The sequence below is a fragment of the Haliaeetus albicilla genome, chromosome 14 (assembly GCF_947461875.1).
Source record: "Haliaeetus albicilla chromosome 14, bHalAlb1.1, whole genome shotgun sequence".
NCBI classification, from domain to species: domain Eukaryota; kingdom Metazoa; phylum Chordata; class Aves; order Accipitriformes; family Accipitridae; genus Haliaeetus; species Haliaeetus albicilla.
The window spans coordinates 24,050,849-24,073,483 of record NC_091496.1 but is presented as its reverse complement, the minus strand read 5'-3'; the positions used below and the strand labels follow the sequence as shown (position 1 = coordinate 24,073,483).

The 22,635-nt window shown below is 44.6% G+C and overlaps 1 protein-coding gene across 1 annotated transcript; it reads right to left on the bottom strand.

The window, feature by feature from the left end:
• Window positions 1–805: 805 nt before the first annotated feature.
• On the bottom strand, window positions 806–15,278 carry GPR37 (G protein-coupled receptor 37). Its single transcript, XM_069801992.1, has 2 exons — window positions 13,751–15,278; window positions 806–2,599 (listed from the first exon to the last, which is right to left on the bottom strand). The coding sequence occupies exons 1-2, from the start codon at window positions 14,468–14,470 to the stop codon at window positions 1,793–1,795; spliced, it is 1,527 nt and encodes a 508-aa protein (XP_069658093.1). The 5' UTR covers window positions 14,471–15,278; the 3' UTR covers window positions 806–1,792.
• Window positions 15,279–22,635: the final 7,357 nt, after the last annotated feature.

Sequence of the window (22,635 nt, the reverse complement as noted above, 5' to 3'; positions counted from 1 at the left end):
CGGTAAAGAAAAAGAAGAAATACTGCTTGCCCAAGCAGAAAGGAAGATTAAACATATTAAGTCCAGAATCTACAAATAAAAAAATAGACTCCTTTCCAGAAGTTACAGCAAAGTCTTTAACATATCTAGAGGCAGGTATCGGGAAGTAAGGCTACATCAGTTACAATCACTGTTAACTTCAAAGGACAAATGCATGTGATTTTACTTCTGCACATACTATTGCAATTGTATTATTTATTTAATTAGTATTAAAATACAAGCTAATTATAACAAATCCAGTTCCTTAGCATGTGTCTACACTTCAGCCCGCTGCCCAGTGTAAATAAGAGCCAGCTTGCCTGCCAAGAACAGCCTGCCTACTTCAGCCAAGAAGTGGGGCAAAGAAGCTCTGCTGGTACAGATAGGCACTTTCCAGTCTCCAACCTGGCTTGCTTACATCAGCTTAAGATTTTACTATATCGCACTGTTGCTGGCAGTGTTGATGCACCCTCATTTTAATAACTCTGCGGACAGCAAGAAGCCATCAGCAAAACACACTGTGGTTCTCAAAACCAGCTTCAGAGCTGTGAGCTGCTAGTGAATAGCAGTCTCTGTGAGAGCAGCGTGATTTATAATCGGTATACAGAGCCCCCATGATTAATATTCATGCTACATATCCCAGAATAAATAGGAGATGCCAGCTTGATCCAAAGCCCTCTGAAATTGATGGAAACCTTTCCATTGACTGCAACGGGCTCTGGGTCAAGCCCCAAGCGTCCAAGTGTGTTTATACCTTTTAAAAAAGAAGGAATTCACTCTCCACATGTTTCAGTCCCTCACATTTATTGTCAGCAAACCTCTGGCAAAAGAATGCCTTCCTCTGCAATGGGACTCTCACTGAAGCCAGCGGGAGCTATATATACAGAGACTGCCAATGTAAAACCAATAACAAATTGGAAAGAAACTTGATTTTGAAACCACACAGGACAAAATTTAGTGAGAAAGCAAATCTTTCTTCGCAAGAAGTACAGAATAACTCAGGCTTTGTATACCTGCAGGTTAAGAAGGAAATTTTCAATGAGGCACATTGAAACTTTGTAATGTACGTTAAAAAAAACCACTCATGTAAATCTAATACCATTATAACCATCTTCCTTAAACACTGTAATTATAGCCTCCAAGGGTAAGTACACAAATGGTAAATTAAATATGAGCATTTAAATTATTTTATGCAAAGCAAAGGTTGTTTTTACTTATTAAAGGAATTTAATACTACTTATAGGCATCCTTGTTAAATGCAGATTGATAATGAAGTTAAAGAATAAAACCTCATTTATTTTTATGCTACTTTATAAATTTTCTGAAGTCCAAGTCCTCTCACAATAGTGTACAGTAATTGGATTAAAACTACCTTCAAATACTTTCCACCACATCTTTTACATGAAACATCTTGCAAAACCCACAATGTCTATATAATCATTTTACAGTGATTATCAAAAAATTACTATGGAATTAAATAAAAGTGGATTGATATGGATTCTCCTCCCCAAACAATAAAATCCTAGCACCATACAAAATATCATGATTTAAAACTGAGTGCTGGCTCTCCTTCCCTCTCTTTCTTTCATTTTAATAACCAAACAAATTATTTTCCAAAGCATGACTGTTAATATGCAGATTGGTTTCCAGAGTAGTTTTCAATAATCTTTTTTTTTTTTTTTTCATTTTGCTTCAAGAAGAAAAATATGAAGTAACAAAGAAAAAAAAAAAAAGAGAAAGGAAAAAGATACAGGAAACAAAGTCCTAAGGTCAATTAACAGTGAGTCCCCACGGAGGCAAAAGTGGACATTTCGCGACGGATGGTACTGAAAGGGGAGAGCTCCAGTTCTGTGGTGTACTCGTTGTCATTGTCATCACTTGTCACTGTTGAAGACTTCTGGATGCATTCGTCGCAGCAGCAACAGCAACACTCCATAAAGGCCCGGCTGAAAGGTTTACAGAGACAGAAAAGGAGAACCGGGGTGACACAGGACTTGAAGAACAAAAGGAACTGGCTAATGAGATGGAGGAGGTCCATAGTCTGCTGAGAGACCCCTGTGGACATGTAGGCGGTCACGATGTTGCAAATGTTTTCAGGAATGATGCAAAACCCATACAAAATGGTCAAAGCCACCACCGTGCAGTTCATCTGACTTTCCAGCTGAATTTGTCGCTTGTTCCCCCTTGTGCAAGCCTTTTCCGCCCTCCTGATCTTCCTCGCCGTTACCAGGGAGCAGGTAATGGTGAAGAGGGTAGGCAAACAAAAATAGCAGCCAAAGTACCACCAGAGCCTTGCCCCGTCGTAAGTGAGAGCCAAGACGTAGATGGTGTCGGGCAGCGCGGTGGATATCTTCACCACGCACCGCTCCCCGCCGTACTGGGGGTCCTCCTTCGCCAGCTGGCGCAGCACCACCTCCGGCAGGGCCAGCAGCAGGGCGCCCACCCAGATGACGGCCAGCTTGGCCGTTGTCGAGGTGCAGTTTTCGATCATCTCGTAATACATCTGCACGTTGGTGGCGGCACGAAACCGGTCGATGCAGAGGGCGCACAGCGTGAACGTGGTGACTCCGAGAGAGGCTACCTGGGAAGGAGGAAAGGGAAGGCAAGTTAATACTGGGGGGGGGAGACAGCTACAAGGGTACAGCCCGTTATTCAGCAGAGAGTGGGAAAACTTCATCTCCTTCAAAAGTCCCCTGGTCCCCCATTGATGGCAGTCTTCATAGCGACGGAAGATGAAGGCCCAAACTCACGCAGCCTGAAGAGGGAATTAATTTATGGTACATTGGATGAAGGCTCTATACCACTGAGCTGTTCTCTGCAAGAGGCTTATACTCTTTCATAGTTAGATAGAGCTCAATTTGTATTCTGAAACGCCAGTCACGTCTAGGCCCTTGACTGATAAAGGCAAAGGAAAACCTAGTTTAGGGATATCAGTGTAGGAGACAGTTAAGCACCATGGTGCTGAGCACCATCAAAAGAACCATCGCAGACAGAACTTGGCTTCCAGTGTTTGCTGAACTACCTGTCATCCAGCATGCATCCCAAAAGAGTATGTCCTTCTGTTTTTCTGCCTACAACTATTTATTTCAGCTTGGTGTCATCCTCTCCGGGAGGCCCACGAAAGCATCTGTCCAACACCAAGTGGAAAAAAAACCTGAGGAACTGACCAAAATGTAGAACCAAACCCTTTCCTCACCCCCATTTTTCTAAGGAGTGTTTTTCAGAAAGATCAGTTCCATCACAGGGGTTGCAATTTAAGTCAAAAGGGGAGAGATGGGAGAGTCTTCCTTCAGCAGAAGTATGAACTTAACACCCACATCACGTGTTCATCAAGCATGCAGGGGATCGTAACACTGAAACCTTCCCTATCCACAAAATTTAGGAACCCTGTGGATTAGGCATCTACTGAATGGAGTAGGATCCAACAACAGGTTTTTTGGACTTAGGCTTTTAAGTGAAATTTTCATGGGATGTAAGCACATAAAGTCATCCCGTACTGTGAGTTTAAAGAGACTGTATCTGAAATCTTTGGACTTCCAGAGCCTCTGCAAAACCGACCTTCACTATAATAGTTAGGCTTTAATAATCCATCTTCAATGTTTCATTTAGAAAGAGTTCATGGGAAAATCTAGGCTTACTCATAGGAAACATCCTGTGGGAGAGTCTACTACAGGCCAGGAGAAATGGCAGAAGTTTTGTTGTTTAAATGATTTAAAGATGGATTGGACAGAGCTCTCAATCATATACTGTAAAGAGCAAGTACAGAGCAATGCATATGTTCTCTAGCTTTAATAACCATCATTCTATGCATGAATAGAAATCTTGAACGGTCATGAAACATAATTTCCTATCATTTTATCCTGTTTATAATTAAATTTCCTAAAAAGAAATTTGCAAGACTATATACATTTTGGACTAATCCTATTTCCAATAAATTCAACTTCAGTTCAAATTCAAAGCAGAACTCTCATTAACTTCAATTGGAGAAAGATTAGGTGCCCTGTTGCATTCTAATTCATTTATTTTCTTGAGTTTGCATGCTTCTGTTATGCTGAAAATGTGTTGATGCAAAAGAAAAGAAACTGTTAAATAATATTCCTAATAAATGTAAAGAATGCTTACTTTTATCATGAATAAACTACGTGTCTGTGCATTTAACTGGGAAATCTAGGCTAATATTAGGCAGTTCACTATAAGTTTGCTTATCCAAATTTGATGTGCAATGATATATTTAAATTTCATATAGGAAGATTTAAAAAAATACTTTCTGATTTCCACCATAATTTTGAAATATTCCTGTTTATGCATCACCTCTTGTAAAAAGTTCTGCAAAGATAGATAGTACAATTATGCACAATTATATAAATGTATCATTAATTTTGGCTTTCAATATTTAATGGCCATATCAGATTGCTAAAATTGAGTATCACTGAAAAATATTAGGCACTTGGGACTAGAACTGTCAGGCACTGGCTTAGTTGGAGAATTCTTTGAAGCAGCTTCCTAAAAGATAGAATGAGTAAGATGCAGTCTCTTACTAATTAACTTGCAGGAATATTTCATGATGACAAAGCAGTACCGTAAACATTTTTAATAGGCAAACCCATTGATTTAGGAACTTAAACTGTCTGACAAGATTCAAAGAAAGCTTGGTAAATACAGCAAAAAATAAAAACAATTGAAGAAATATTACAGTTACAGGGAAATCCTAATGAACAGTGATAAACTTAGCTAATGAGAGATAATTTTCATGCATCCCTGCTGACAGTCAGATTTTTAAATTCAAGACTAGCGACTTTGTTTCCAAAACATTTAAATGTGTGTGCAGTCTTCAAATTCCTTAGTGACAGCAAAACCTCTAGCCAGAACATCCAACATGAATAACAAAAGGGTCAGGACTCAGCTCTCTGCAATTACGGGAGACAGGGAAATAACTGAGATTTGGGAATGAATAGAGATTGAAATAAAAATCAGCAGAACAGAAGAAAATCTGAGGTTTTGTACATTAACATTTTCCCTCTCAGCTCCTCTCCCCCTGCCCTCAACGCACTCGCTTTTATTGCTTTACCATTTCATTGCAAACAGGCTGTTGTACAGTGGCTAAGGCATTAAAACTCTGCAGCTGTTAAGGCTGGACTAATGAAAGAAGACATGCCTACCATGAACAAACATAACCTACGGGGTTCCTGTCACATTAATTGACCAACAACTTGGAGGTTTAAGACAGTGAAATAGAGCAAGAGGAAACAACTAAGAACAGTGGAAGTCGGCTCTGAAAACTCTCCTGTGGATTTACTGATGAAACAAGCTAACAAAGCCAGTGTTTCTCTGGAACAGGCAATGGTTTCCTATTTTCTGTGGATTAACAGAGTTCCTGATGCCATGGAAAAGCTTACAAAAAACAAACACACACTCCCAAGCAGATGAACAGGGATTCACTCCAGCTGACTTGCTTAAAGGCAGTATAGCAATTTAAGGGTCTGATTACTTACCCCACATTTCAGACTACGAGTAACAGCCAGCAAAATCAATGGGTGCTGCTCACAACCTATGTAGGCGAGAACTGGGACATGCATTCTGCATGTTCACACAATTTCAGTTTAGGGGTGCTTCTCCATACCAGTCATACTAATAATCAGGGTTAAGCTGAAAACGCAGAAGAAGCCAGAGAAGTTTCCTTTTTAATCTGTTATGTTGCCCTGAAATAACCACAGAACGAAGATAATTCATTTGATGGGGAGCAGGTAAAGGACAAATTAACAAATCCTAAAGTGGTGCAAAGCTGCATGGAGTTTAATGGTGCTCTTCTTGTTGTAACAGCTGAGTTTCTGATATGCTGATATGCTGTTGCGGTCTTAATTCCAACAACCTGGCAGGAAATGAGGCAAGGCAAGGGCGAGTCAGGCTCAGTAGTTTTTGATCATCGCTTAGTTGTCTGATTTATTTCCATGCGGTCCCTGTGAAGTTTCTCCTTCAGTCTCTAGACTCTCAGGATGACACCAGTTTACATCCTTCTCTTACCAGATGATATCAAAAAAGTCCCCGGGTTTCTAACTGAACGACCACCGATCTGCTTTGAGGCGGTGGTGAAGTAACCCCTGCTTTGAGGACATGCCCGCCCTAGTTGGGCAGAGAACCGCTGTGGAAGGGATTACCAGCTACAGCATACACACGCAAAGGAAGACGTTATTGTTACAAGCGAGCCTCTTAATACTGTTGCTCCTTTAAAAGCATTCACAGGGATGTTAGTGGGCACCGTGATGCTCCTTCGAGACACTGCACAAACCTTTGGTCATTAGCTCCCCAGCTGTGAGTCAGCTGTGTCAAAACTCATCTGGGGAACTGAGGCCGGAGAGAACAACAGCAAACTCATGAAATGCTCAGCTTAATTGCATCAGTTCTCCTCTCCATCCCTCCAACATACCCATTCCCCTTTCATGAACTTTAATAATCACCGCAATGTTCCCAGGCCTTCCCTGGCCTGTCCTACTTCCCCTGGCTGTGGTCCCACAGCTCTTGGCCCTGGCCTCGAGGAGCAGAGCCTCTGGCTGACCAGGGAGGCAGTGCAGATGTAGTACGGTGAGCAATGCCAGTGGAAATAAGACTCTGAATTCTCTCTCACTAATATCTGCTTGACTAGATAAAGGTAATGAAAACAACACCAGAAATGAGATCAGAAAAGGTGACTTGGGTGAGAAGGTCAACGAAGACCAGATTCTGTGAGTGAATACAAAAGAAAGGTTGGGTCACTCAGTCCAGTAAGATGAAGACCAAGAAGTGATATTGCTGCTATCTACAAAGAAGTCTATCTTGAGATACAAAAGTTACTTAAGCCAAAGGACAGTGAATGCAACAGAATGGGAATCAACCAGCCATGAGCAACTCGAGACTGGAAATGAGAGAGACCATTAATCATCTCAGACATCATGTTCTTGAGCATGCCTTCTGATGGAGAAGTGAGGGGAAACAATGCAGAGTTTTATGGAACAAGATAAAATAGAGGAGTTACAAGAAGTGGCTGCTTCTACCAGCTGAAGCTGGATTTTCTAAGACAGAATATATTTTACGTTGATAACACAGAGTTTCTTAAAATATGCGGCACTCTTCCTTCCTTTGTTACAAGGCAGGATGGGTATTCAAAACATTTACCCGTTGTAATCGGAAAGCTGAACTACAGAAAAGGTTGATGACTACTAGCCAAGCCATCTCTGAGCTCTCAGTGACACCCTGTAGACTCTTTATATCCATTGCTGTTATATCTTATAAACGACTGATTTTTTCCCCCAAGCCATTAGAGTCTATTATCTGATTATGGCTGTTCTATAGCCACATCAAACTTCATAGCTTTAGAGCATGTTAATGCAACACACCATGGTAGCTCTTGCAGACTTGTCAGTTTTGCCTAAGATACATAAACAAAGTTAGTACAGACTGAAATACTTTTTTGTGCTGCTCTACACTTACAGCAGAGAGTCCAGTAATAAGACTGGACTACCGCAAAATAAAAGGTCATCCCATTGCAAACAATTATTTAATTGTTTATCTAGATTTCTGGATTCTGTTCTTTCAATTAAAAAAACCCTCCAAAAACCCAAAAGCCAGTAATTACTATAGAATGACAGTCATTACTATAAAAGAACAAAAATAAATAAATACAATACCTCTATATTTCTTACATGAAGTGCTATTAAACATTAATGGCTTTATGCTTTAAAATAGGTAAGGGTCACACAGTTAAAACACTACTGTGTGGCAGAAGTAATTCAGTAGCTAAGGAGTACTGGGGCCAGGGTACTCCTCTGACATCAGCAATTAGCTTAAGCATCTTGGATGAAAATCTTAAATATCCAAAAGACAAGACGGTCATTCTGGAAACTACCATCATGGAGATGTCCTACACACGTGGAACAGCGGGTAGGATACAGTTGTTTCCTTTGTAGCACTATCAACATTCATATCAGGGAGACATAGAGCACACGTGCTTTGTGTGCTTCTAATCCTTCTGTATACCCTAAGAGTAATAGCGTTCAGAATCAGAATCCACTTCTGAGAGCTGCTATTGAATTCTGTTGGAAGCAAAAGCCAACCAGACTGTCAGGGCACTGGAAATACTCATTAGTACACCACATGCTTATCCAGAGGGTTGGAAAAAATCGCAAAACACAAAAGGATTTATTTTTTGTTCATTTTTCTGCTTTGCAATCTACCATGCTACCATAGTAGTAATTTAATTTACTGTTTTCTTTTTTTTTTTTTTTTTCTTTTTTTAATAAAGGAACTGGTGCCATTCTCCACTGAGGATCAAATTCTCATCACGCTACACAGACTTCTGTACTAATTCTTAGTATGAACAACATGGAACTGTTACTAAAAATCTGCCTCTTCCTGCTTTGCAGAAAAAAATCCGGTCAAATGGAAAAATGACATCCCAGTGCTCAGAGTCAAGTCAATGGTGCCGGGATAGCAGATGCTGCCTTTTTCTCTCCACACATATGTAACTTAAATATTACTGACCCAATTTTAAACATAGTCTGACACAAATTCATTTCCATGCTGAAATGCCACATGCAAAGTTTAAGCCAAAAGCAAATTTTTATGGACAACTTATAAGGCCCTAAGGGCAGAGTTTGCAGAGGAAAGAAAGATTGACAGAACAGCCAACATGGCAGCTACTATCATCATGCCGTTAATACCTAAAGGGCAGAGATATATTAACACTTCTGTTTTAAATAATTATTTATGGCATGATAAGTGCTGAAGATACTCTGCTCAGTAAAAGACACATGTAGCCATTGCCCTAGAAAACTCTCGGTACGAAGCTTTGAAATTGCAAACCTCTCTGAAGATCTTTGTCTACTACCCAGAGGACTTACTGGAGGTTCAGGAGCCCAGCTCTGACTGGAGTCAAAGAAGAGACATAAAGAAGATGCTGCACAACAAAAGGCACAGAAAAGACAGATAATACACAGCTTTTATAAACTCCCATAAAAAATGTATTTGCTTCCCTAAAGTGAAACTTAAAATAAGGATCTCTTCTGACAGCTCTGGAACAGGCAGAGAACAGGCACTTTCTTTGTGCCTCTCACTTGCCCCTACCAAGTAAAAGAGAGAAAGGGGAAAAAGCCTCACCTCAAATTGCCCTGGAGGGTCAGCTCCAGGGAAAGAGTCATTCGTATTCCAGGCCAAATCAATTGTTATGCTTTCCACTAAGAATACTAATTGTGATAGCTTTCCTGAGCTGGAGGTTACCCACCAGAAAGAGGAGCGATGCCACAAATTGATTGCCAAAAGTACACGCAGAGGGGACTGGGCATCAGATTTCAGAGGCTTTTTCACGGTCAGCCTGTTCCGGAGTCAAGCCAGTCTCCTATGTGTGATACGGTCCAGAGGAAGACACCACAGACTTTATCTTTCTCTTCTTTGTGGGGGCTGTGAGAATGGCAGAGGGGTGCACGTTTATTAGCACTGAGCACAGGGCCGAGTACTATCACCGGCCTCGGCAACTTCTTGCTCTGTGCCCGACTGCACAGGACAGTAAATCAGTCTCTGCAAATCCTCATTCTAGACCGTTCCCCAATACTAAATCCTTACACCACTGTAAGTAGCTTGTCTCAATCTGCCAGCATAGGAAGTGACGCCTACCTCCAACGACCCCCCTCAAACTCATCAAGCTCCTAGTGTAACCTACAAGAGCAGAATGCATGTAACTCAAGCAAGCTTTCTTTTAAAGCCCAAAAGATAGTTTCTAGTCCTAGTTGACACAATCCATTTGTCACCTTGAGCGAGCTGCTCTGGGCCTTAAACAACTTAACCTCTTCACTGTTGGCTTCCAGCATTAAAATAAAAAATAAAAATGCTGCTTTACAGGACTGTTACATTTCACAGCTGTGAAATATTTAGAAGCACAGTAAAACTACTGATTTTGTCTACATCCACACTTCTTTCTATTAAGGCCTAGCATAAATCTGTAACTAGGGGAACTGGAACTACCTTGTTCTGTACTCCTTCCCCCCCCCCCCCCCCCAGTCCTTTTGCTGAAAAGACTGTGTGTGCTTAAACAAAAAGAAAAGGGTTCCACATTGGCAGGGCTTGTGGAACAGGAATTAGCCAAAGCCATTGTCTTTGTATTGTCGTTTACCATGTATCTCCCGATTCTGAGCAATACTGAGAAAAGTATATGGAAGACAACATAAACACAGTGTGCAGGTAAACACTTCAGACACGCATGCATAAAGCTAGACTTCTGAACCATCTCCAGAAAAGTGGCAAAATTTTAAGAACTGTTGAGCTTTTTTTTTTTTTTAAACCGCAAAGGAGAAGCACATCACACATCCTTATGGGCAGAGTAGCTGCCCCAGTGATTCTAATTCCCTTCTCAATTCGTTCTTGGTGCATTCAAAACTGCTCCTCCAGGACAGTGCCATCATCGGGGTCAAATGAAATTCTTGGTGGAGATAATTTCATCCACTTCTACTAACCATCTGCCTTTCTAGCTTTGTTCTCCAGCAGTTTTACTCTCATCACCTAAAGACCTCGTGAGAAGCACAGAATTAATTCACTCAGTTTCCTTCTCAGTCACGTGCACAGCATTCCTTATGCGAGCATAGCCATGACATAGTTTTAAAAGGTAGTTAGAAGTGACCAAACTGTGATACAATATATGGCTGAAATGACTGCTTAATGTACTTGGTCACAGCTGATCTTTATTAGGTATGGGAAAACTGCCCTTTAAATTAAATACTGTGGAGACCTTCCACTGCTGAAAGCTCAACATTTACCTATACAAATGTGCCTGAAGATACCATAAAACACTTTCCCCAGACTGTGTGCATATGTGTTATCGCTGGCAACAGATGCTTTGTTGAAATTCTGCACAATATCCATTAAACAGCACAAATAAAAAAACAATTGGCCACAAGAGGCCAAACTAAGAAAACTCCAGGTTCCTCACTGGGATCACTTGAAACCTTCAAACACAATACAAAGCGTGCTTGAGTTACATTAAAATGCTGTGATCGCCATATCACTTGCTCTGGATAATCAGACATCCCCTGCTCCCTAGCTCAGAAAGTACAAGCTGGTATGACAGAGGGCTCAGTCCAATGGGGGTCTTTGATGCTTCAAAGTGAAGTATTTCTGGATTTACAGCTCTGGGTGAGACACGTAGCTCCCTGAACAGCACATGAAGAGAACTGGCATGCAAAAAAACCACAGATGCAAAGCATGGAACAAAGAGAAACTTAAAAGAACAAAACGCTGGGCTAACTCACAGAAAACACAGACAACAGCTTAAAATTTGTCCATCTTCAGGAAGATGCTGCTATTTGTATTCCAGGAAGGTCTGAAAACCACTCCTGAAGATAGCTGTCTACAGCTTTCCTCGCAAGGAGCTAAGAAGACTTCATCCTTCGCTCATTGTGTGAGAAGGGGACGAGCCTGCCCACGTCAGCTACCAGGGAGAAGACGGTGTCATTCAGCTGTCGGATGAGCGCACTGCTGTGAGCAATCCTTGGCAGAGCACAGAGCAGCAGCTGCTCACGGGGCAGAGGTCATGACATGCTCCACATCTGCATTGCTCCTGGTGGCGTCAGCGCCACCGTATCACACCGGGGAGGTTTGAACAACACTTGGAAAGTGGCAAAACTTTGCTCTAACTCCCTCCTCCGTCTCTGAGCGGGGTCGAATCCTGATTTCCAGGGCAGCGTCCTCCTCACCAAGCTCGAGAGAAGCTGTGGAGAGGCACAATCCACCAGTGGTGTTCAATATCCGCCACTCATGGATACAGTTTACACAGGAGGGGGAAATCCAGCCTGTTACTTACTGCTCCCTGGGTGATGACTACACTTTGCATACGTGAGTATTATATGTAATGACTACTGAATGAAAAATATACAATTCTGGGAGCAACACAGAACCCCAAGGCTATACCTTTTTAGATCTGTACCTTAGATGTAAATTAATTACATTTCCTCAGGGACAAGGAAAATGTTTCACTTTTGGACTCCTGTAATAATTAAGCCTAAGACAGGCACCGTGCTACTGCTCCATCATGACTGGATTGGTGCCAGGTCTTGAACAAGACTTCAACTCTAGACATCTACAGAACCTTAAAGTGAAAAAATAAGGTGTCATTAAAGTATAAAGGGGGGATAGCAGCAGCTGAACGTTTTTCAGGATTACAGTTTTGAATTTCAGCAACTACATTTCAGGTAAGCTACTTCCGGTTTGACAAACTCTTTAGTGCCCAAAGCTGCACAGCGTAAGCAACTGATTTTGAAGAACAGCACGGCCGTGCAAACAATTTCAATTACTGATCTTTAATTAGAATCAGCATTACAAAGAGTAATTTCTATTTTGTATGTCGATGCACCATAAAAAGGTTAGGAAGCGTGAAAGGAAAGTCCTGGAGACACTCAAACTACACTAGCTACTTTAATTGAAATGATTACACTTTAACTGAAACAGTACTGCTTATTTTACTGGTTAACACAGTAGCCCCAGAACCCAATTCAGAAATTTTGAAAGCTCCTAGTACTGTCAGTTTCTCAACAGATACATATTTACTCCTTCATGTCTTGAAATACACGTTTACTCCTTCATGTCAGTAGTTGTATACCACTGGCCTTGAATTCATCTAAGCGTAGCACAGCTCCACCCTTTGTCCAATACCACTGGTAATAAAGTGTATCACGTATGAAAGAAGTAATGGCAATTTAGTGGCCACACACACCATACACCTTTACAGACACTTTCTTAAAAATACTGGTTGACCGTTGATTACGTATTACAGTGTACCAGTGTGCTGTCAAAACCGATACTTGGTGCATTAATAACAAGTTGGGGTTTCTTCTTTTCTTTTTCTTAATATCTCGTTCTTAGGACAAGAGAATCAACAGTTATTTCCTCAGCTTTTGGTTGCAGAATAATGTCGAACATAAGGTTTTGGGAATACAGCAGAGCCAGCCAGAAGTACAAGCTACCACCCCACCAGCAAGCCTCTGTGTTCAGTTCCAGTAAATAAATAAAGCGGACAACCTGAACGATGCCGGCAGGACTCCGGCCAGCTGGCTGAGGGCTTCTTTGACAGAGCCTCTGAACAACTGCCAAGAAGCTGCGACTTCAATGGAGCTGGGGTCACTTTTTTTTTTTAAAGATAAGCTAAATAAACGTGAGGTTTGAACGCTGAGGTATAAGTTAAGAGCTCATACATCCCCTTGATGGTCCTTTTTACAATCGCCACCTCACAGCCTATCACCAGCCACCCCTTCCACCCGCTCTCCTGACTCGCTCCACTTTAGGAAAACAACAAACATAACCCAAAGAGCTTGAAATCTAATTCTGAGAGGAATCTTCGCCTTTCAGGATCACGAGGAGCGAGGAAAGTTTGGCAGAACTCGGGCCAGTGGAAGGAAGCGCTGGGCGCGCTCAGTCCCAGCCTAACAGAAACCCCGGCGCTGCTGGACCCGGGCCGGCCAGAACCCCCGGCCCGGCCCGGCCCGGCCCGGCCCCCCCCGTCCCGTCCCGGCGGGGCCGGGCCGCCCTCCCCTCCGCCTCCCCGCCCGGGAAACCCAGACCCCGCCGCGCCGGCAGCGACGAACGGCGGCAGCGCCGTCCCCGCACGCAGCCGAGGCCGGCGGCGGAGGAGCGACGGGGGGGGCGGCCGGGCCGCTCGGGGGCTGCGCGGAGGCGGCGGCGGCGCACGGGCCCGCGCATCCCGAGCCAGCGCCGTTACCTCGATGTACGGGACGATTTTGCAGGAGAAGTCTTCGAGGAGCCACTTCTTGGTGAGCTCCTGGAAGATGACCAGCGGCAGGCAGAAGAAGACGATGAGGAAGTCCCAGAAGGCCAGGTTGGCCAGCAGGGAGTTGGAGATGCTCCGCATGTAGTAGTTGTGGCAGACGATGCACATCACTGCCATGTTGCCCATGATGCCGATGCCGAAGATCACCACGGAGAGGCACATGACGGCGTAGGCGCCGTACGACTCCTCGGTCAGCGGGTAGAAGGGGTTGCGGAGGCGGGCGCGGCGCCCCGTGGCGTTGCCGCGGCCCCCGGCGCTGCCCTCGCCGCCGGCCGAGCCGTTCAGCGGCAGCCAGCGGGGGCCGCCCGCCGCCGCGCCGGCTCCTCCGCGCTCGCCGCTCCGCGCCCGCCGCCGCCGCCGCTGCTGCTGCCGCCGCCCGGCCCCCGCCGCCCCGCGGGGCGCGCAGCCGCCGCCCGGCCCCGCCGCTCCGCCGCCGGCCGCGGCGGCGGCCCCGCGGGGGAGGGCTCCGCGCCCGGGGAGAGCCGCGGCCGCCCGCCGGCCCGGGGCGAGGGGCGTCGGGGCCGGCGGCGAGCGGGCGCGCTGCGGGGGCGCCGGCGGCCCGGCGGCCGCGGCGGGGGCCGGGGCGCAGGAGGCAGCCCAGGCGCCCAGCACCTGGCAGAGCAGGGCGAGGGGAGCGCGGAGGGGCCGCATGGCCGGGAGCCGGCGGGGCTCACCCGCTCCCCTTCACAGGCGGCGGCGGCGGCGGCCGCCCCGCTCGGCGGGGCTGGGAGCGGGAGACATGCCCGCCCGGCTCCCGGGGACGGCCCGCCTCGCCGGGGCGGGGGGGGCAGCCGCCCGCCGCCCGCCGGAGCGCGGCTCCCGCCGCCGCCGGGGTCCGCCGCGGGAAGCGGCCGGCGGGCGGAGCAGCGGGGAGGCTCTTCGTGCCGCCCGCCGGGCCAAGAGCCGGAAAGTTGTGCCGCCGTCTCAGACGCGCCGAGTTAATGTAGCAAGTGCAGCGCCGGGAGGACCCCCCCTCCGGCGCTCCGCCCTTTCCCGGGACCGCTGCCTCCTCGCCAGCCCTCGCACCGGCCCCGTGCCGCCTGCCGGCATCCTCCCGCCGCCGCGGGCAGTCGGTGGCTCTATTGGCGAGGAGAGGTCCCTCCTGGAACACGCCTCCCCGCTCCGGATAATCGCAAGCGCTAATTCCTCCTCGCCGGCAACCTGGCAGAAAACAGGTTGCTGCCCGCCGCTTAGGGTGTCTGGGGGCTTCGCGAAACTCTGCCCGGGGTTAATCGCCGCGCCGCCTCAGCGCTCGCACGGCGGCCGGGAGCGGCGAGGACGGCCGGGGCGGCGAAGTTGCCGCCGGCGCCGGGCGGGCGCAGCCCCGGGACCGACCCCTCGGGGCCGCTCCTGCCTCCCCGAGCCGCGCGGGCGGCAGGAGAAGCGGCGGCGGCAACCGCGGCCCCCCCGGGCAGCCGAGGGGGAGGGCCGGTCTGCGGCGGGCTCCGCTGCTGCTGCTGCTGCTGCCGCCGCCGGCTGCCCGCGGCTCCGGCCCGGCTGGGCTCGGCCGGGCTCCGCGGCGGCTCCCGGGGGCGCGCCGGGGAGGCGGGCGAGCGGCGCGGCGGCCCGCAGTGCGCAAGCGCCGCCCGGCGGCGCTGCGGGGCCGGGGCCGGGGCGCCGGGGCGGCGGGAGCCGCTTCCCCGCTGCCGGTGCCCTCGCAGCCCCGGCGCCCGCCGCCCCCGGGCGGCTCTGCAGCCTGCCGGCGCCCCGCTGCCGGGGTCCGGCCGCCCGTCCTCGGCTCGCAGGTGGCGGCGGGGCCCGGGGAGGCGCCGGGGCGGGCAGTGTGCGACGGCGGCCCGCATCGCGGGCGGTGGGAGCCGAGGGGGGAAGCTGTCGGCGTCTGGGTGGGAGACGAGCCCCTGAGGGCACCTGGCGGTAGGGGCAGGGGGCGCAGCGGGGGGAGAAGGGAGCGCTCCCGTGTGAGGGCGCGAAGCGAAGCGCGGGGGTGCCGCTGAAGAGGGGGTGTTCCAAACCTCCCCCCCCACCCCGCCGCCGAACGGCGGCAGGAGCGTCTCCACCTGTTTGCAGCGGCTGGAGGGGCAGGTCGAGGTTTCTTTCCTGGTCTGAACGCTTGTGTATGGTTTTGTTTCTTGGCTTTGTACACTCGGATAAGCTTCACAGCTCTTTCTCCTTCTTCCTCTGATTCTTATTTAATTCGGGTGACTTCTTCGCTTGCCAAAGTTGGGGACGATAAATATTTCACTGTCGGCAGCCTGAGGGATTCGCTACCACCCTTGCTTCCGTTTTTAAGACTTTCAGTGTAGCTTATTCCCAGCAGGTTTAAAAGTTTCAGACTTTCCCCATAAAGCAGTTTGAGAAGCATTCTCCCCCCCCCCCCCTCGAACTTAACCCGTTTGATGTAAAGATCAGAAATTGAGTCAAAGCTGCCAGAGCTCCCCCTTTTAGGGGCTGAAATCAGGATGGTGGATCTAACGGCCCCCTAAATTCTTTTCTTGCGGGCCAGTTTTTAAAGTCTTGAGATGCCAAGTAGGTGGGATGTGCTTGCAGGTCAGGGCCCCATCTTTCTTCTATTAATGACCAACAAAGAAAACCGTCTAAATCTACAGTAACAGAAAATACACATACCATACACGCATAGAACCGATCTATCAGCTGCAGTAACACAGACAAGATTAGTACCGCTTTTTCTCGATGGGTTGAATCAAGCTGGAGTGTTGAAAGGATCCTTTCGTATGAATTGATAATTATTGTTTGTATTTAAAAACACAGCTGCACAAATTCACCTAGCTGGCGGAAAAGTAGGCTTCACACGACGGGACTCGCTAGGCTGACCTTGCCGTCAACAGAGAGAGACAAGTGCCTTGCTGAGGTCATTTATCTGATATTAATGTCCAACGTGTGTGGTATGGATTGCTGTCTGGAGGTGCCGCTCGCACACGTCTACCCTAGAAGGAGCTTAGAAGATTTTTTTGGATGAAGAATGTGACCTTTCAACAGGTACAACTAGCGAGTCCTCTCCCATTCAAATCTAGGTCTAGTGCCATTCCCCTGGCCGTGACCGTTACCCAGAAAACACACAAACAGGACAAACGCAAAGCTTTTCCTTTTCCTGAAACCATTCTCTTGCATGCGTAGGTGAGGTGTAATTGTGGGAACCTTAAGGAGCTTCTAATCTTATGAGAACAAGTGTAATAAATCAGGCACTGCTGTGCTGAATGTCCCCTAATATGTCAAGCCATTTTGTTCTTCCTTAGCAATCTAAGTGTCATCTCATGGAGTCAAGTGATCAAGCTAATTTTAAGACTTCCTGATAGATAATGAGTTTTATCTAATAAAGGTATCTATGAATGGAAAAAAAACCAACCCAACAAAACCTACCAGGAAAAGAAGAGAATGGTAAATACGTTTAACCATTTTTTTCCTTATATTTTTCTCGCATTTGTTTCTTCTGAGCTCAGCTGGTGTATAAAAGGAGTTAATGATGATAATGAGCTTACATTTACTGTGCCTTTCTTCCTGAAAAGTCCCAAAGGGCATTACAAACAGATATGATAAATTCACTGCTTGTTCTGAAAGGGTACTGAGGAATATTGCTTCTGGCTTTTATACGGAAGGAGCAGACAGCAGTTAGCAGACATATTGCCCTTCTGCATACTTCTGCAAGAGATATGGATCACAAAGAAGAAGGTTAAGCAGTGTTTGGTTTACGTCACTGATCCTTTAATGGTGAGATAAGAACCGAGTCGTACATAGGTTTTCCAGTGTCAGCATTCCACCTGCTTTATAATAGAGAAAATTGATTTCTAAACACAAAACAGTCTCATAAATTATTATTCTCTGCTTATATTTTGTCACATTTCTCTTACTTCAGTAAGTATTTGGCTCGTTACAAAGAACACCACATGCAAAAAAAAATGGATTTTTTAGCTTGTAGCCATATAATCACCCTGCCTGGAATGGAGGAGCTGCTTGTATTTATATAGGTGCGATGGAAGGGTTCTTCTGGGCTTTTGTCTTGTTAAAACATTTACATCAAAGGGAATCAGAGGAAAGATACCTCCTAGAGTTTTCTGACCTCATTGAGATGTAGTTTTGTGTAGTTAGGTGTATCTGCACCTCACCATAATTACCTAATTCTGCCAGTCTAAAAAAGTCCTCTTTTGCTGGCTTTAAAAATAGTTAATTTGCCATTATGGTAGTCCCCTGTTTACTATTGCTGCCCTGTTAGATGCTGAAAGTTAGTATCTGAAGGTTGTGTTTTCCCAGTTTCTTTGGTCTCAAATATTTAATTGAAAATTTGCTGCAGTCCATATAATTTCTGAGTTGGTTTTCTTTTTTTTTTTGGGGGGGGGGGGAGAATGTGCATATGTCCTGTGTCTTTCAAATAAATTTAGTACTTCTTATGATAAGATCTTCCTTTAGGATAAAGCTTCTACACTGTCATATTCTGATACAGCCTCCAGTTCATTCAGGCTTTCACAACTCATAGTGTGCTTCTATTCTAAGGAGTTGTACATGTTTTGACAGTCTTTCTACCAATTCATGCATCAGCCTAGAAATAGTCTCACAAACTGCAAGCAGACATTTATATTTATAACACTTAAAAAAAAAAAAAGAGAGAAAAGCATTTTTCACTGTTAGCTGAGGGAACTAAAATTCAGAGATGTTTTTGCAGCCAAAATCTATAAAAGGAAAACCAATAAACATGTTCTTACATGAAAAAAATATAAAATTATGAAATTTGAGAGGTTTCCAAATACGTTCATTCTTTTTTTGTTGGTGTTCTATGACATTTCAACTATGCTAAAGAAATCAATAGGCTTTCAATGCCTGCAGTGTTGGTTTTCTGACATCTCCAATATTCATTATCTGAATAAGTGATACTCTTAGCCTGAACATGTTACTGTGTTGCAGTAAGAAGGGATTATAGCTGTCCTTTTAACCTCTACTCAGGATTCACATTCAACAGTTCATCAATGAAGAAGAGTGTATTTCTCAAAATAACTTCTGTTCTTTTTTGCTTTTAAACTATGGTATTCTTGGCTACCCTGCACTCCACTCTGCTTCCTCATTTAGCCAAATGTAATAGGACAACTTTTCTCCTATAGAAAAAAAGACTGATTTGTGTAGGCTGTCTTCTTACATCTCACTGGGTTTTGATATGTATTACCTTGTCATAAAAAATTGAGTTCAGAGAGAACATCATATCTGTGATGTGGTATCATTGGGATTTTTTTTTCAGACAGACCAAAATCCCCTACTCAATGGGAGGACTTTTGTTGTTGAATTCAGTTACTTATATGGCTGGGTCAGGCTCTGTAATAATAAATACATTTTGAAAAGTTTGAAATTGAAATTCGAAATGGAATCCAAAGTTTAATGATAATATTGGGAATTTCTTGTAATTACTATTCTGATTCTGCATTTATTGACATCCATTAGGAAAGCTTATGATGGCTCCTGAGTATAGAGTGCTATTCCTGTCTAGTTTCACATTTTAAATTACAATACTTTTCCTTTTAACCTTTCTCTTTTGCTGAAGTTGGAGTTCTGTTTTAAAGGGTCAGCATCAGTGCTCGTATCATATAGTCCAACTAGATTTGTTGTTTAAGTTATTCTTGTTTTGAAAGGTAAGTACCAGCAACCCTTCTATTACTATTAGTAATAAAAAGACCAGCGATCTGTATTACATGGAAAACTAAGATGTGGTTGATACTTGCATTGCTGCTTTTCTGTCCTATTTTATCCAAAAGGCAGAATGATATATAGACTATCTAACAACACTGATCGTTGAAGAGAGAAGTCATCAATTCTTTTTTTACGGTGAATTACTTGGGGAATAAGTTATATTTATATAATGTGGAGCTGTGGGAAAGAGTATCTGTTATTAGTGAGTATCCTTGACAGACCATAGATTAAAACAATGAGGGTGAAGCCGTGTGAGTCATGTCCATCCACATCAGATCATTCTATTTCAGTCTCTCATGTTAGCATCATCCCTTCTACCTGTGATCATCTTCACAAGTTTCTGTGCAGAAAGTTCTCAAACAGATAAAAGGTTTCAATAATCTGCAATACTAGAGGTGAGATGCAAAAACTTTTTTTTTTCTTTGCCTGGCTATGAAATTCAGATCAGGTTAAAAAAATAATAAAACCTTTCCTTTTTATCCAAGATTTTCACTCTGTAGGTCAGTAAGAAATGCAGAAAGGCAGTAAGAGTCTTATGGACACAGGTTAAACCTTTACAGACTTTTAAAATGGTAGCTGGTGTCAGCTTTCAGCCTAACAGCGATTTTTCTAAAGTGTCCACCATGGTGAAATTCTTTTGATCATTGCATTTCAAAGAATTCTTAGATATTGTTTTGTTTGGTTGTTTTTTTGGTTTTCGGTGTTGTTTTTTTTTTTTTTTTACTAGCTTCTTTATACAAAATATTTTTCCTATATTTACCAGAGTCCCTCTGCTTTCCCCTTGCAGAAAAAATGGCCACGGTCCTTCTCAGTTTCTTGATCTCCAGGTTTGACTGTTTCAACTCATTTGGATTGGAGCCATAAACCCTAAAAAGCACAAACTAGTATTCAGAGCTTCGAGTCAGACTGCCCTTGTGCCTCAGATAATCACCAGGAACATCGCTCCAGTTAGTCACTACTTGCCCTGGTTTGTTACCTGGTGCAAAACTGAAGCTCAAGGGAAATTAAGACCCGAACTGTGGCGACTTCTAAGTTGTGGTCGATGAACTAAGGAAGATATGTGAGGCCATAGCAAGGGTTTCACAGCTGATGTGGAGAACCTGATGGAAGAATGAAAGCTCCGCCATTTCCATTTGAAACTGTGCTGAGAAATTCCAAAGAGTTGGCAGTAGTTCATAGATCCAAAAGGGTTTGGAAGCACTGCTGTCTTTGGGATGGCCCAGATTGCCCCACGTAGCAGCACCTCCTCCAACCCCACCTGCAGTCCAGCCCAGACTGGGTGACAACACAGAGCTCAGAGTGGCAGAGGCAGTCGAATGACATCTCAGTTGTTGGTTTGAAGCAGCCAGTACAGCTATAAAGAGAAATGAAGAAAATGAGGGGAGGGGGAGCTGAGAAAGACTCTGTGAAGGACAAAGAGGGAGACGGGTCAGGAAGGTTGACAGAAAAAAAAGGTCATGAGTGAGGAAGAAGGGATTCTCTTGAAATATGAGGAAAAGAGGCACTTCTGCCTTCCTGTGCCACGTTAAACTAGCAAATATGCAGCCCAAACATACCTTAGCTTTTGTGTCCAGTGAAGTGCACTCCAAACCCTCTTACGTATGCTGCCCTTCGTTCCTAAGGGTAAGTGTAGGCCATTGCTTTGCCTATACAAGATGATAATGTGTTTTTCTACTGTAGGCTGTCCCTCCTCCAGTGCAGTAACTTGCTGCTGGTTTTTTACTTTTTTTTTTTTAAAGTTAGGCCTTAGCTTGTTATTTTCTGCCACTTTAACATTACTTCAACTGTAGTTTCATCTGCAGAGCTCATTTACATGCTGTTTACCTTTTCTTCCAGCTTATTAATGAAGCTATTAAAACAAGAAACAACTTTATACCTTGCAGTAGACCCACTGCTTACTTCCCCACAACTTAGTGCAATCCGCTGCCATTTCTCATCAGCCAGTGTTTGTGATCCTTCAACCTGCTTTCAATTTACATGGCAGTGCTTACGTCCAAAGCAATTTGAATTCATTTTGGGAGATTTAGTGAGACACTGTATTAAATCCTTTATTAAAATCATGCTGTGTATCTTTCATCCAGGATTTCTGCAGTTCTATCAAAAAAACAATCACGTTTCCTTGGCACAACATGTTCCTTATGAACTCATGCTTCTTATTGCTTATCATCGTTCCATTTTCCTTTGAATGTTTAGAGGAGTGTTTTGGGGTTGGTTTTTTTCAGTTTACTTTCTTTTTCCCCTCAGCAATTGTTCTGTTCTTTTGCATTATAGAATACACTTGAAATTAGACTCCTTGTTTAATAAACCACTCTTCTTCCCTTTATTGATGTTTGAGGCTATACTTGCTATGCTATATGACTTTTCAGAAATAATTTTTGAGGGCTTAGTATTTTCAGTGTGTACTCAGGGATGCCTTTAACCTGGACTAATTGGCTGGATACAACTGTTTTTCTTACTTGTGTGCTACCAATAGCAATTTTTATTTCTTGTTCTCTGACAAACCTTCTGCTTTCAATAAGAACAAGTAATAAGTACATGTATCTGGGAATAATGAGTTTTGCCCACCTCTCTCCTACTAAAGCAGCCCTACTTTTGGACTATGTTTGCCTTTATTTTATATCTTTTAATGATCCCCTTTGGTATCATTGACTTGTTCTTGGCTTTATCCTGAAAGCCACTGAGCACTTCGACCATGGTCTAACTAAATTGTAAGAATGTATTTACTTTTCATCCCTGAAGTCATCATGCAGCTTTTGGGGGAATATTCATACATTCAGGTTAAGCACAAGTTTTGCTTTGCTCTTCCTCCTACAAGTAATCTTCTACAGTTCATCTTTTCCCTGAATACTAGCCCACTCTCTGTATTTTGTTTGCTTTCTTCTTCATAAGTAAATATATCACCCTGGGGAGAAGAGTTATTTAAAACTGTATGATATATTTCATACACAATCTCCCTTTCACATCATCCTTGTTTTCAGTTAAGCACAGATCCAGAGTGTGGTAAAGTTGGTGATAATATTCCAATTCACTGCAATGAATTTGGATCACACCCTTAGTTGTCAAATCTCATGTTTTGTTTTAGTTTGGGGTCCTCTTTCCTATTTTTTTGGTTTGTTTGGTTGGGTTTTTTTCCTTCTCTTTTATTTTTTTCCTCTCTCCCACTTCTA

Excerpts from the sequence above, each read along its gene's own strand:
- GPR37 (XM_069801992.1), bottom strand. The coding sequence starts at position 14,470 with ATGCGGCCCCTCCGCGCTCCCCTCGCCCTGCTCTGCCAGGTGCTGGGC. Across the intron at positions 2,600-13,750 it reads AAATCGTCCCGTACATCGAG|GTAGCCTCTCTCGGAGTCAC; the intron begins GTAACGGCGCTG and ends CCTCCTTCCCAG.